Source organism: Sarcophilus harrisii, chromosome 1 (genome assembly GCF_902635505.1).
Source record: "Sarcophilus harrisii chromosome 1, mSarHar1.11, whole genome shotgun sequence".
Lineage (NCBI taxonomy): Eukaryota > Metazoa > Chordata > Mammalia > Dasyuromorphia > Dasyuridae > Sarcophilus > Sarcophilus harrisii.
This window is the reverse complement of record NC_045426.1, coordinates 219,975,064-219,990,045: the sequence shown is the minus strand read 5'-3', so window position 1 is coordinate 219,990,045 and position 14,982 is coordinate 219,975,064. Positions and strand designations below refer to the sequence as shown.

Below are 14,982 nucleotides of genomic sequence, written 5' to 3'. Positions count from 1 at the left end.
TGGGACTTTAGCTGAGACATGAAGGAAGCCAGAAAAGCTGGGAATTTAAGAGGAGGTGAAAGACTATTCCACATATAGGGGACAGTCAATAAAAATACATGGAGTCAGGAGACTTTCTTATTCAATGAATAGCAAGGAAGTGTCTTTAGATCATAGAATCTAGGGGTGAGGGATGGTGAGGGAATCAGGTATAAGACTTTGGAAAAGTAGAAAGGGGCAGGTTATGAAAGGCTTTAAAAACTAAACAAGAGGATGTTTTATTTGCTCTGGAAGTAATAGGGAACCTCCTGAGTTTATTGAATAGAAAGGAAGGTGAACTAATTGTGATTTGCTCATAAGGAAAATCAATTTGACAGCTAAGTAGATGGTGGATTGTAGAGAGGAGAAATTTGAGAGAGAGAGAGAGAGAGAGAGACTCACCAGAAAGCTTTATAACAGGTATGAAGTGATAAGGATCTGTACCAAGATAGTATGAGAGGAGAAAAGAGGAGATAGATAGATAGACAGACATCTATTTATCTATATACACATATGTATGTATATATGTGTGTGTGTGTGTGTATATATATATATATATATATATATATATATATGGTTATGAAAGTAGAAATGACAGAATTTGATAGCCGATTGGATATGAGATGGGCAAGAGAGAGTGAGCAGTCCAAAATTGTGCCTAGATTGAGAGCCTAAGTAATTAAGAGGATGTAGATACCATTTACAATAAGAGGGAAGATAGGAAGAGAAGAGGGTTTGGGGAAAAATAAAATTACTTCAATTTTAGACATGTTGAGTTTAAGATGTCTATGGAAAATTTAGTTTGTTTAATAGATATTTAGAGATCTGAGAGTGGATATCAGGAGAGAGAGACAAAGAGACCTGAGAATCATCTTTAAAGAGACAATGATTGAATCAATGGAAGCTGGTGAAATCACCAAGAGAAATAGTATGGGGGAGATGAGGACAGGATCTCAGAGGAAACCCATGGTTGGTGGGTAAGTGCAATCTGGATGAAAATCCAGGAAAGAAGGAAAAAGTTTGTCTAAAAGCTAGAAAGAGAAGTAGGAGATGGCAGTATTATGAAAACCCAGAGAAAAGGGAATATAAAGAAGAAAATCAATGGGGTCAAAGACTGTATAAAAGTCAAGAAGGATGAGAGATTTGACAGTAAAGAGATCATTAATAACTTTGAAAAGAGCAGTTTCAACCTAATAAAGTTAAAGGCCAGATTGTAGAGAGTTAAGAAAGTGAGAGGAAAGGAAGTTGAGAGTAATGATCTTATCTTTTTCAAGGACTTAGTAACAAAAGAGAAGAACTTTGGATGGATGGATCAAGTGAGGATTTTTTTTAAGAATGGGGGAGGTGTTGGAGTAGGTAGCAGACAAGTAGCCAGTAGACAGGAAGAATCTGAAGATTAATGAGAGAATATGGATGATAGAAGAGGCAATCTGCTAGAGAAGATGGGCTGGAATGGGATCACTTGTGCATATAGAGGAGTTTGTCTTGTCCAGGAAAAGGCCCACCTCCTCATGCAAAACAATAATAAAGGAAGAGATAGTATCACATCTAAGTGTTGTAAGATGAGATGAAGAGGCAAAGGAGGAGTTCTAGGTAGATGGCTTCAACACTTTTTCAGTAAAATATGAAACAAAGTAAGAAAGTGGAGGGAAGAGGAACTGTCCACAGGGGTCCTCAAACTTTTTAAATAGGGGGCCAGTTCACTGTTCCTCAGACTGTTGGAGGGCCGGACTATAGTAAAAACAAAAACTTTGTTTTGTGGGCCTTTAAATAAAGAAACTTCATACCCCTGGGTGAGGGGGATAAACGTCCTCAGCTGCCGTATCTGGTCCACAGGCTGTAGTTTGGACCCCTGTGAGAGGTTTGAGGAAGGATGAAAAGATTTGGAAAAGGCACTAGGGTGGATGAGATAGTGAATTTATTAGGGAGGTATAAAAGGATTGTCTCGTTGCAATGAGGGCCCCATTGAGTTTATGGGAATAAATTTATAGTGAACCTGGTCCGCAGGATTTCATGATCTTCTCCAGTTCTGTTCAGCTGCACCTGAGTAAAAGTGAAGGCAGTAGATAATGGGAATAATCCAAGGTGGAAGTTTTAATATGGCAAGATGTTTGAAAGAGTAAAGGGTCAAGAGGCCTTAGAGAAGAGGACTTTGTGGAATTCAGGAAGGAGTCAAGATGGGAAAGGCAAAATAGTTTAGTCAAGGTAGGAGTGATAACCTGAGAAAGGATTTAAGGATAGAGAGATTAAAGGGACAATAAGGAGGAAGAACGGGGCATGCAATAACTACAGATTATGATCCGATAAAGAAATTTCAGAGTTCATGAACATAGGAAAGAATAACTTGTGTGTTGAGAGAAAAAGCAGGAGGGAGGGGAGAGAGTATGTAACTTTATGGTTGCATCTCCTTTTCCCACAGGGGGCCTTCTGGGGCCTGATGACAGGACTAGTAGTGGGAGCTACCCGGATGATCCTGGAATTTGTTTACCCTGAGCCACCTTGCGGCTTCCCAGATAACCGGCCAGCTGTGCTCCACAGCTTTCACTATCTTCACTTCTCCATAGTGCTCTTCTCCATCACAGTTGCTGTAGGTACTGCTGTTAGTCTGCTAACTCCGCCTCCTGATGAATCTCAGGTGAGCTCGCCCAAGGTATCTAGGTGAGTTTTCCCCCTATCTCCAAAGGAATCTACGTGATTTAATCTCCCCTCTCAAATAATCTGGTCCTTTCCCTAGAAAGGGGAGGTAGCCTTGCCACCAGAATAGGACAGTCCATAATTGTATTTTCCTACCTAGATTCTACTGCAATCATTGGTAAACTTTGAACTTTCCGCCTATAGAGGGGCCTGGATGACTCCAAGGAGTCTGTTGATGACTCACACTCTCACATTCAGTATAGGAAAAGAGGTCACCTCAAAATGAGGTCATTTCTTGGAAAGTTTGTGTTTTGGGAGTCATCTAAACTCAACCTGCTCTGTTCCTGAGGGGATGGGGTGGAGCAGGAAGATGCAGGAAGACAAAATTAATCCAAAAATCCTCATCACCATTTGTCCCAGAATGGGCTAAGCATTCCTAGCATGATTCCCAAAGATTTTCTGAGGGTTATTCCTTCTAGTTACTAAGTCCACAACTATCTCCCATTATACGACCCATGGTCCTGGTTGAGCCTTGTAACAAAAATCCAACTTTGAGTCTTTCCTTTCTTCCAATTTCATGGTTCCTTCTACTGCTGCTAAATTGAAGGTCTTCTTCTAGAAGTTCTGGTCACCATAAAATGTCCCACTTTTCTCTCCTCCACCAGCTACGTCTAGAGATCAGTTCTGAGTGCACAAAGCTAATGTATTACATATTTAAGAACAACTAGAGACATACCCTAAGCACAGGTTAGCATTTACAAGTGCACAACAAGGTTACAGAATCTAGATTTATTCCTCTTAGGAGAAAAATTATACTAAAATATACATCCGCTCCAGCACTGACTCCATTCATAAAGTCAGTCCCTTAAGAATGGCCTTTTCCTGCTCTCAGTCTATCTCTGTCTAGTTTCCCTTCTTAGCTCTACTAGTCTTTTTTGTTTCTCCTAGTCCTTATTAGAATTCTTAATAAAAATAGATTTCTCATATTCTTTGTTAGTATCTCAGCCATCATCACATTCATATATTTATTCAGGACCCATATTCATCTCGTATCCAAATTTTTCCAGAATGAGTGATAAGCTTATTATCATTTGGACTAAAAAAAAAAAAGTCTAATGTAAGGAACTTCCAAGCATAGTTTATTTACAGATTAAACAACCTGATAGACTAAGAGGAAAAAAAAAGAAATTTTAATATCATCATTCAAATTATTTTATATTTGAGGAAAGAGAAGCTCAAAGAGATTTGCCCAAGTCCAAAGAAGCAGAGCCAGGATATGGTACAGATTCTCTGATACCAAAAATAAATGACTAGTGTTCAGTTTATTCACTGAACTCAGCCTGACATAGTTTAATATATGCTTCTTTAAAGATTATTTCCATCTTTTTCCATTCTTCCTTCTATTCTCACAATCCTCTCTATTGTCTTCACCTTGGTGAATCCTGACTGACCTTTAACCTCCATCCTTGGCACTTAAGTTTTGTGTTGAATTTTTTTGCGGGAGAGGTGGAGATTGTTGGATTTTTTCTGGACTCCATCTTCAAGTTTTTTGGTAAAAGCTGGATTCCCTGCAGTCATTCAAATCCTAAATTGAATAGTTCTTCTAGATTCCCTACCCAGAATCCCTTTGATCAGCTTTTTCTCTTTGTTCCACTAAGGACATCTATAATCTGCCTTGCATTCAGAGAATTATAAAATGTTACACCTGAGAGGAACCTTAGAGATCATTTCTCTAAGTATTATTTTTATAGAGGAAGAAACTAAAATTTAGGAAAAGGAAAAAAGATTTTCCCTAAGGTCACGCAACTAGCTATTGGCTAGATTCAAAGGTCCCAATGTTTAGCCCAGTGTTCATTGCACAAACTTGCTTTGTCACATACTCATCTCTTAAGCTCTCCTGGTCACTCCTGGGGTCTAGAAGAAAGCTCTGTGGTCTAAGCCTCCAGTTCCTTGCTCAGTTTTTTCCAACTCCATCACCACAGACCCTCATTGCTTGGCCAAGGAGAGAGGATCTGCCAAGACTGCCAACATGAGGAGGTGCCTGCTTTAGGACAAGGGAGCCAATTATCCACATTTCATTCTCTGTAATTAGCTAATCCACATAATTATAGAGCTTATAAAACTTTAAGCATTTTATGGAATCATTGAAAAATAGAACATAGACTCTCAGAGTTGGACAAGACATCAGAAATCATCTATTTCCACCCTACCTAATGAGGAATCCCCTTTACTGCTTCCATGGTAACCATGATTCAGCTGGGTGAGCAGGATATTAATCAATGGAGAAAGACATCCATCTGCCCTAATCTTGAGAATTATATAATCTTGGGTCATAGGATCAGACTTCTAGGGAAGTCATCTAATTCAACTCTTTCATTTTACAGATGAGGAAACCGAGTCCCAGAGTGATTTGCTCAAAGTTTCACACAGAATAAGTGACAGAACTGGTCCAACAACTTCATTTTATAGATGAATGAATTGAGTCTTAGAGAGGAGAAGTGATCACAGAAGGAGTTAGTAATAAAACTGGTGCTGGAACTCAAATTGTTTGCTAATGGTCCAGCAACACAGAAAATATCTCATTACACCTGTTCCAGTCTACTGAGGTGGGGAAAGCATAATTGATCCTCTGTAGTTAATGGCGTTTATGGGATCCTGTGATGAAAGGCAGGGCAGTCCTATTTGGCTAGATAGTCTTTGTCCTGGGACCTTGTGGTGGTGCAGCAGGCGGGAGCAACTTGCCTAATATTTTCTGTAGGCTAAGGGTTCTGAGGGCAGCTAAGGTGACATTCTTAGAGCTTCTCTCTTTTTGAACTATGGTAGAATAGCATCCTCTGAACCAATTAAGCAAAGTTGGCATAAGGGCAAAACATTTTGACCCTGTCAAAGTTTGTGTAGTCTCTTCCATCTCCTTTTCTAGCCCCTTTCCCATCTCTCAAATGCTCCACCAGCCAGGATCTGATATCTTCGAACTAAAGTGCAAAAATGAGAATTTCCTCTCTTCTGAGAGAAAAAAATTGAGGGCAAGATAGTTTAATAAATCAAGACAGAATTTCAGGTGCTGTGGTACATGTGGTTAGGAAACATTTCTTGGTAGACTAAGTCTAATGATCTGTGGACTAGATTGGCAAGTTCTAGTTGAACCCCTCTTTCCTATCTCCTACACACAGACATTACATCAGGATGGATTGACTCTATGACTGGGAACATTCTGAGGAAGTCTAGCCTATAGGCAGGGCTCAGCCCCCTCCTAATCCCTATCTCTCCATTCCATCCCCTGACACAATGATGACTGTCTCCCCTAATCTGGATCAACTAACTGCCTGATTACCCTTTGGGGAGTCTTCAGTCCCCTACGTCCCCATATCTTCCCTTTTTTTCTTCATCCCTCAATTTCCATGTTTTCTTGGTTCTTTTTTCTCTCATCCTTCATCCCCTGTACTCCATCCTAATATCTCTATATTCCTCTTTTCCATGTACCCCATTCCTCTGGTTTCATTGTCTTACATCTTCTCCCCCTTCTTAGCCCCACATCTTTAATTCCTTATTTTCTACTCCCTGTTCAAAATTTTTCTTTGGTTCAAACAGATCAAGAATTTAACATGGTGGACTCTTTCCAAGGACAATCTTTTAGAGGCTCTTCCTGAAGCTACTGATGTGGGACACAAAGCTGGTAAGTGGTCTCTGGGGGCTCCTAGACCATTCCAGGCAGAGTCAGACTCATCACACCTAATCCTGTTCTCCCTTTGGGTCCACCTTCTATAATCCCCTCCCTTCCCAGAGACCTCAAGGTTGGACCAGCTTCAGATTGACAGTTGGCGTGACAGAAAGGCACTTGAGACAGAGACTGGAAGATGTCATGGGGAACCCTAGAAAGAACCCGTCACTGTCCCCACCCACTCCCAAATCCTAAGGCCCAAGTGTTAAACTATTGTTTTCCTAGTTTCCTTTTCTCACTCCATTCTTGACCCACTAAATTCCTCCTATATCCTAGCTCACTCAGAACCATGTATCTCATTCTCCCCACCTGCAGGAAAGAAGCAAACTGCCTTCTGGACCCGAGTCTGCAACTTCAATGCCATTCTGCTTTTGTGTGTCAACATATTCTTTTATGCCTATTTTGCCTGATGGTGGCCATTTTCTGGGAAGCCAGAGGACTGTGGAAGAGGCCCTCAGGGATGTAACAGATATTTGTCCCAATTAGAATTCTAGAAAAGGATCATAGACTTAGTAGAGCTGATAGGACCATCTAGTCCAAATCATTGAGAAGGGAAGTGACTTGCCCAGAGTTATACAGCATGTTGCTGGAGACCTAGGATTGAAATCCAAGGCTTCTGACTTCCAGGGCAATACTATTTCTATTAAACTGAGTTTCCTTTCTTTTCCTAGTCCAAAAGCATTAAGGCTGTTGGGAAGTTCCTATAGGAACATGTTTCCTTTGATACTGAATTGTCCCACCAATACCACCATCATTACCAATCACCACTGTGTGTTAAAATCCTTAAAAATGCCTTCAGTTTAGGAATCCACTGGAATCCACTCTGTAGATTCCAGAGCCTGGAACAATCTGCCTGGGATCTCTAGCCCCACTCCCTGCTCCTAATCATCATTACTTAAGGCAATGTCAGAGAGACTGAGCTCTGCTCCCAAATAGCTGTGTGATCTTGGGAAAGTCAGTTTCCTCTGGGATTCAGTTTCCTCATCTATTAAATGAGAGGACTGAATCAGGTGATTTCTAGGTTCTTTAGGGATCGAATATTCTATAACTCCTGACTATTCCTTTCCCCCCTACCCCTAGCCTATGGCTGAGTCCAAAGCACCCTTCACATGTCCAGCTTCCCCAGAATGGGCTCCTCCCTCCTTCACATTTTGAATCTATAACTCAGTGAATTCCTCATCTTGAGATCTGGATAGGGAATGGGGGAAAGGGGAGTGTATGGGCCTTGAGGTTCAGTGAGATTTGATTAGGAAGCCATGAGTCTGTGTAGTAGTTAGGGGAAAAGCCAATAGCCTACCTCATCCTAATCAGTATGGCAGAACCAGAGGGTAACCAAACACCCTACAAGACTTTATAGGCCTCCCAAGGAGCACTTCCTATCTATATCACTTGGTTTCTGGCCAAACACTAAGCACTTCTACGATGTCCATAAAGCCAGATGCAAAGGCAAATCAGCTCAGAGTCTGGCATGCTTCCCAGGAGCCATTATGGCATGTACATTTATGAGTCAGTCCCTCCTAACCCCACAAGTGTTCCCTAGGGCCCAGGGAACCGTAGTGTTGTTACAGCACTATTTCTCCCAACCCTGATGTGGGACCCTCATCCCTTCACCAGTGGTACCCTATTCTTCCCTTTGTCTGCCCAAGGGAACCTTTATCACTGAACAACTCCAATGTGCTCTAGGTCTTTATCTGCTAGGGCTTAGGCAGGGGTCCTCAAACTACGGCCCGAGGGCCAGATGCGGCAGTTGAGGACGCTTTTCCCCCTCACCCAGGGCTATGAAGTTTCTTTATTTAAAGGCCCACAAAACAAAGTTTTTGTTTTTACTATAGTCCGGCCCTCCAACAGTCTGAGGGACAGTGAACTGGCCCCCTATTTAAAAAGTTTGAGGACCCCTGGAGAGCTTCAGGAGCAAAAGGGGAAATGTATAGGGTTGTCAATGGGATAAGTCTTAGGAATTTAGCATAGGTAGGCTGGTTCCTGAAGGATCAGGTCCCCTCAGGAGACTGAATGTGGAGAGAGCTGACTGACCATGGTATTCATGCTTTCCCCTTTCCTCCTCCAAAATGGAATTGCTCAGTATCCAGAGTATACTCAATTTTTGGACACTGCTCATCGTATGGGCTTCCTTGGGTAGTGATCCATGTCCTTATCACCTCATACTGGGTCATTGCAGTAGCCTTCTAACCATTCTCCTTGTCTATATCTCTCCCTGACTCATCATTTATGTTGGCAAGTTCATCTTCCCCAAATTCTATTTTCATCATTTTCCTCCCCACTCAAAAGTCATCATCAGCTCCAAGTCATTTGTTGAGCAAAGCCCAAGCTGTCCAAGGCCTTCCACAGTCTGTCAAGATTCAAACTCAAGTGTTCCTGACTTCAAGTCCAACACTGGTAGATTCGTTCTTTCTTCTGAGATTTCCCTCATCTTGTCTCCCCTTCTAATGTTTCTCCTAATGGCCAAATCATTTCCATTCTTCTGGACCCAATTCCTTAGACTCAGATCTTTATGCACTGGGTACTAATTGTGTATTGCCTGTTATTATCATGTCTATACATGTTATATCTGTCGTTAGACTATCTTTAAGGGAGAAAGGCCGAGAGCTGAATCTGAATCCCTGATTTTGTACAGCCCAGGACCTTATATTCAGTAGGTATGGAATAAACATTTGCTGTTTGATTGCATGACTGATGTTTTATTGTCCCTAACCCAGGTTCAGAAGATTTTAGGCCTGAAAAGGACCTTAAATATTATTTCTCTAACCAACATAGGGAAGGTTGTTCGCTTGAATATATATATATATATATATATATATATATATATATATATATATATATATATATGTTTTTTTTGTTTTTTTATTTTTGCTGAGGCAATTGGGGTTAAGTGACTTGCCCCAGATCCCACAATTAGGAAGTGTTATGAGGTCAGATTTGACCTCAGGTCCTCCTGACTTCAGGGCTGGTGCTCTATCTACTGTACCACCTAGTTGCCCCTGCTTGAATTCTTGATGGAGTCTAGATATCATTTCTTTTCTCATTTATTCCAAAGGTCCAAACACAGGCCATATGCACACTCAATACAGTGTCATTGGTGGATAGATACATGGATTCCCCCAGCTGTATCCTAGGATCTCTTCTATCTTATCAAGAATTTGATCAGTGCAAAGCTGAACCATGGGATCCCAAGTCAATATTAAGATTATTTTAAGAGAGGCCCTAATTACCTCCAGAATAGTCATAGTAGCATTTAGGGGAAGAGATAGCAAAAAATTGTAAACACAGCAGATGCCTATTGAATGAGAAATAGCTAAACAGTTGTGATATATGGAGATAATGGAATATAATTTTGCCAAAAGAAACAACAGATAGGTGAAAGTCAGAGAAGCATTGGAAAACTGAAGCAGAAGGAAGGGGCACTTAGCAAACAACTACTTTTTCATTCATTCATTCACATTCATAGTAAACAATATTTATTTTTTTTTATTTATTCATTCATTCAAATAAGCAGAACCAGCAAAGCAAGATACACAACAATGCAAATGAAAAGCAACAACAACAATAAAATCTAAATGTTGAGTAATGATAATAACCAAGTTTGGCACTAAAAAGGAGAGAAAATATAGTTCCCTCTACACTTTGCCCACGTGAGGGAGGGGCTAGGGTGTGGAATTGTGCACATGCTGTCACTTTTTTTTTAATCTTTGTTACAGGGATGGTTCACTGGGTAGGAGCATGCTTTTGGAAATGCAGATGATATTAAAAACAAGAGATAATAATAGCTAACATTTATGAAACATAATATAAATTAATATGTGCCAGATATTATGCTAAGCACTTTACAAATATTATCTCATTTAATCCTCAAAACAACCCTAGAAAGGAAGTGCTAATATTATCCCCATTTTATAGATGAGGAAACTGAAGCAAACAGAAGTTGTGACTTGCCCAGCTAGGAATTGTCTGAAACCAGATTTAAACTTGAGTTCTTTCTGACTCCAGAGCCAATGCTCTATTATTCCTCCTAGCTTGCCCATATTAGTAATGATAATATATAATTAATCATTATAATTGTTACATAATAAATTATGTACAAATTATAATACATTGCTTTATTATGTTTAATACATTATTTTATTATATAAGTAATTAATAATATATTTCAAAGAATGCTTTCAGAAAAGCAATAGGTCTACCGAAAGGAGAAAAAACATCAACTTTTCTGAGTCCTTAGGAGAGAAAAAAAGACTGAAGTTTTAAAATTGGAAGGAATCGCTGAAGCCATCTAGGCTAAATCCTTTATTTTTACATATAAGGAAACTGAGGCCTACAGAAAGTAAGTAGTTTGCCTAAGGTCTCACAGATGGGATCCACAGGATTTGAATCCAGTTCCTCTGACTTTGGAGCCAATTATTTCCTACTTTACTAAAAGGGATTGTCCTCATTCCTAATTCCTAAATCCCTTAATCCCCAAGAACTGTTTTTGTTTTTGTTTTGCCTATTTTTATACCCCCGTTGTTTAGCACAATGCCTGGCACATAGGACACATTTAATAAATGTTTATTGATTCATTTTTCAATGTGTAGTCATTTGAGTGACTATACCTCCCCCCAGTAATATACATCCTAATTTTTCCTGGACAGTCCTGATTTAAAAAAAAAAAACTTTTTAAATGATTAGGCAAGGGCAGGGCAAAAGGAATAACCTTTGTCAGAGCATGTGTCCTAATCCTGGGTTTGGAAAATTTTATTGTTGTACCTATATCTCTTCTAAAAAATACCATCTTTCTCCCACTCCCATTCCCAACTTCTCAAGTTTTTCTCCTGCCTTTTGAGGCACCATCCCAGAAGAAATACTTCTTGAGAGATCCTCTTTCTTTATTCTTCCATCCCCATTGCATCCAAGGCCATCTCCAATCATTTACATCTATATCTAGCCACTGGACCCAAATGGCTGTGGAAGGGAAAGTGGGGCGGGTGACCTTGCACAGCCCTCCTTCACTTAAATCCAACTCACTTGTATGTCACAGCATCACATCCTTGATATCTTGGTCCTCTTCAAGAGCAAAGAACCAACAAGAGTAACAACAATCCCTCTGTGTGGTTGCACAATAAGGACAGAGGAGCCAATTTGCTTATATTTTTCATATTTACTTTTCTATTTTTGCTCCCTATTTCCCTCCTTGTCCCCAGAAAATGTAAGCTTCTTAAGGGCAGGAATTATTTAATTTTTCTCTTCAATAACAGGATAATATCTGACACATATTAGGTATTTAATTAATGCTTGTTGAATTGAATTGAATTAAATTGAACTAGAGAACTCAAACTAACAGATAGTGGCCAAATCATTTCCACTGAGAATGGGAGTTAGAAATACCCAGACAAGTAAAAAGGTAATAATGTATGTTGGAGTCCCTGGTTGCTAAGGGTGAGACAGATCCCTTATGGCTCTCTGTCCCTTTGATGTCAAGGAATGAAAGAATTTCAGAGTTATAAGAAAATCCCTCATAGGTTCCACTCTACTGAACCCAAAGAAAGCCCAAGAAGCTTTAATTCCCCTTATAACAAGCAATGTACTAATGTTCTCTGCACCAATTCTAGCAATTCCAGGCTTCACTTTATTCTTTTATTTTTTCTGGTTATACGTGTGCATTCATTTTTTTATTATTATAGCTTTTTATTGACAAAACATAAGCATGGGTAATTTTTCAACATTGACCCTTGCAAACACTTCTGTTCCAACTTTTTCCCTCCTTCCCTCCATCCCCTCCCCTAGATGGCAGGCAGTCCCATACATGTTAAACATGTTACAGTATAGCATTCATTTTTTAAATACACTTTTCTTTATGAATTATATTGGAAGAGAAAAGCCAGAGCAAAAGGGAAAAGCATGAAAGAAAAAAATGAAGAAAAAGGAAAAAAAGAAGTGAACATAGCATGTGTTGATTTACATTCAATCTCTGTAGTTCTCTCTGGATGCAGATGGCATTTTCTATACAAATTTTATTGGGATTGTCTTGAATCATTAAAGCACTGAGAAGAACCAAGTCTTTCATAGATGATCATCACATTCACTTTATTTTTTAAAATATTTTATTTATTCCTTCTTATTTTAAAACACAGTTATTTCAAGCCCAACTCTAGCCAAATCCTTCCTTGTGACAAAGAAAAACAAGTTAGCAAAAACATCCAATAATAGTGACTTTTTCTAACAATGTATATAGTACTCTGTCATAGTAGTCCTCCACCCCTCCATTAGGAGGGAAAAAGCATCCTTTATTATGTGTTCTCAGGGACCTTTACTGGTTTTTCCATTACTAGAGTTCAATTTCATTCTAGTCAACTTTTACATCGCTGTACATTGTGTGTATTGTTTTCCTGGTTCTGTTTATTTTGTTCTATATCAGTTCATACAAATCTTCTGATGTTCCTCTGAATTCTTCATATATGTCATTTCTTACTGAACAAATAATATTCTTTTACATTCCTATAACATAGTTTTTCCATTTTTTCTAATGAATGGATATCCACTTTGTTTCCAGGTTTTTGCTATCAGAGTATTGTGAAGCGTATTGTATATTGTTTCTGTCATTGACTCCCTTAGTGGGATCATTGGGTCAAATGTCTGAACAGTTTAGTCACTTTTCTTGAATAATTCTAAATTGACATCTAGAAAAGTTGGACCATCTCACAGCTCTACTAATAGAGTACCTCAGTATCCCTGTGTTCCCACAGCTCCTCCAACTTGGACATTTCCCCTTTTTTTTTTTAAATCTTGGTCAATTTGCACAGTATGAAAAGAAACTCCAGAATTGTTCTAATTTGCATTTCTCTTCTATGTGGATTTATGGAGCATGTTTTCATGTGGTCATATGTAGTTTGCAATTATTTTGAAAACTTTTTTTGTTGTTGTTTACATTCTTTGACCAGTTATCTACTGGGGATAGCCTTTGCTTTTAAACACTTCTGTTGATTAGATATTCACTATTTCTCAAAATAGTCTGTTCCATTATGATAAGTTTTGAATATTAGAAAATTTTTTCTTTCACTGAATGAAATGACTTTCTTATAACTTATACCTATTAGTTCTTTATGCCTTTTGGCATTACCCCCCAAAAAGGATATACGTTATTTATGATAATCCTTCAAAGGGAGGTATCAGGCCAATCAAAACAGTCAAATAAATACTTAGATAGGTGAGGCATCCCAGGATTATCTATGTTAAATGAATGATTGAATGAATCCAAGCCATATTGGAGTACATCTTGACAGAAGATGAAATACCTCCTACATTGGTGGAAATATGGAAAGAAAAAAGAAAAACATTAATGACTTGTTCAAAGTCACACAGTGATTCGGGAGCACAGTTGAGATAAAACTCAGGTCTGACTCCTCAGAATAAAATCTTGTGATCCTCATCCAAACTATATATTATGTGTCTTAATCTGACAAAAATGGACTAGGAAAGATGATCAGAAAAAATTAGCATCCCTTGCCAAGCACTGCCTATCCCAATGACAACATGTAGCCCATAGTCTCTGAAGAGATTTAAAGCAAGAGGATCCTTCCAGAGTCACTGACACCCGGGGATTTTATCTGAATATACCCAAGAAGGAGGGAAGAGGTTCTTCAGAGGGTTGAGTAGGAAGAGTTTGAGGGACTGGAGGAAGGAGGCTTAGATCTCTAATCCACGGAGGGGGCTAGATGCCAATATAAAAGTCTGTTCTAAAGTACAGTTCATTATCTTTCTCCCCAAACCTGCTTTCCTTCTGACTTCACTTTTCATCTCTCACATTCCATCAGTTACGAAGTCCTTGATTCTCTCTGTTCTCCCACTCTGTTGCCTCCCCCATTCCCATCACCACCAGCTAGCACAGTCCCTCATTATCAGGACCAGGTGTCAAACACATGAAGTCTACAATACTGACAACTCTGGTCCAAATCAGATTAAAATGTAATTTGAAAATATTTACCAAAATAAATAAAAATACAATAACTTGGATATTATATTTTAGGATTAAATCAATATGTAGTCTGCAGGGATCTTTAAGTATGGATAAAAGGCTCCTTTTTCTATATAAGTTTAGCACTATTGGCCTGGACTATTGCAGTTGTCACTACAGAAATATTTCTCTCTTCTCTTTTCTATCCTCTAATTCATCTTTAGAGGATTGCTCAGGAGAGTTTGGTTAATTCAATAAATATAAAGGGAAATGGTTATTATTTGCAGTTTTGTTATATTTGGAGGATTTTGATTGTGTCTCTTTGGTTCATGAACATCCTCTTGGAGTGATTAATAATATTGAGAATGATTTGATTGATTCAAGCTAGTATGAATTACAACCATCATGCAGGACCTAAAAACTACTAAGGTTGTTAAGGAGGAGAGTTTGGGAGGGGATATTATAGCTAGAATTTTTATAATGCTTTAAAGTTAACAAAGCATTGTACATATATCATCTCATTTAATCCTCACAACAATTCTGTGAGATAGGTGCTATTATTATCCCCATTTTTATGGGGAAAATGAGGCTGAGAGAGTTTACCTAGGATCACACAGCTAGTAAAGTTTCTGAAGGAGGATTTGAGCTCAGGTCTCTTTGACTCCAGGTC

The 14,982-nt window shown here is 39.0% G+C and overlaps 1 protein-coding gene across 1 annotated transcript in view; it reads left to right on the top strand.

Moving 5' to 3' along the window:
• SLC5A10 (solute carrier family 5 member 10) overlaps positions 1–8,148 on the top strand; it is a 176,224-nt gene extending 168,076 nt beyond the window's left edge. Inside the window, exons 13-15 of the mRNA XM_003761323.3 lie at positions 2,438–2,653; positions 6,241–6,325; positions 6,686–8,148. Coding sequence (XP_003761371.1) covers positions 2,438–2,653; positions 6,241–6,325; positions 6,686–6,780 — 396 coding nt within the window. The 3' untranslated portion in view covers positions 6,781–8,148. The remainder of the gene's footprint in view (positions 1–2,437; positions 2,654–6,240; positions 6,326–6,685) is intronic.
• The last annotated feature ends 6,834 nt before the right edge of the window (positions 8,149–14,982 follow it).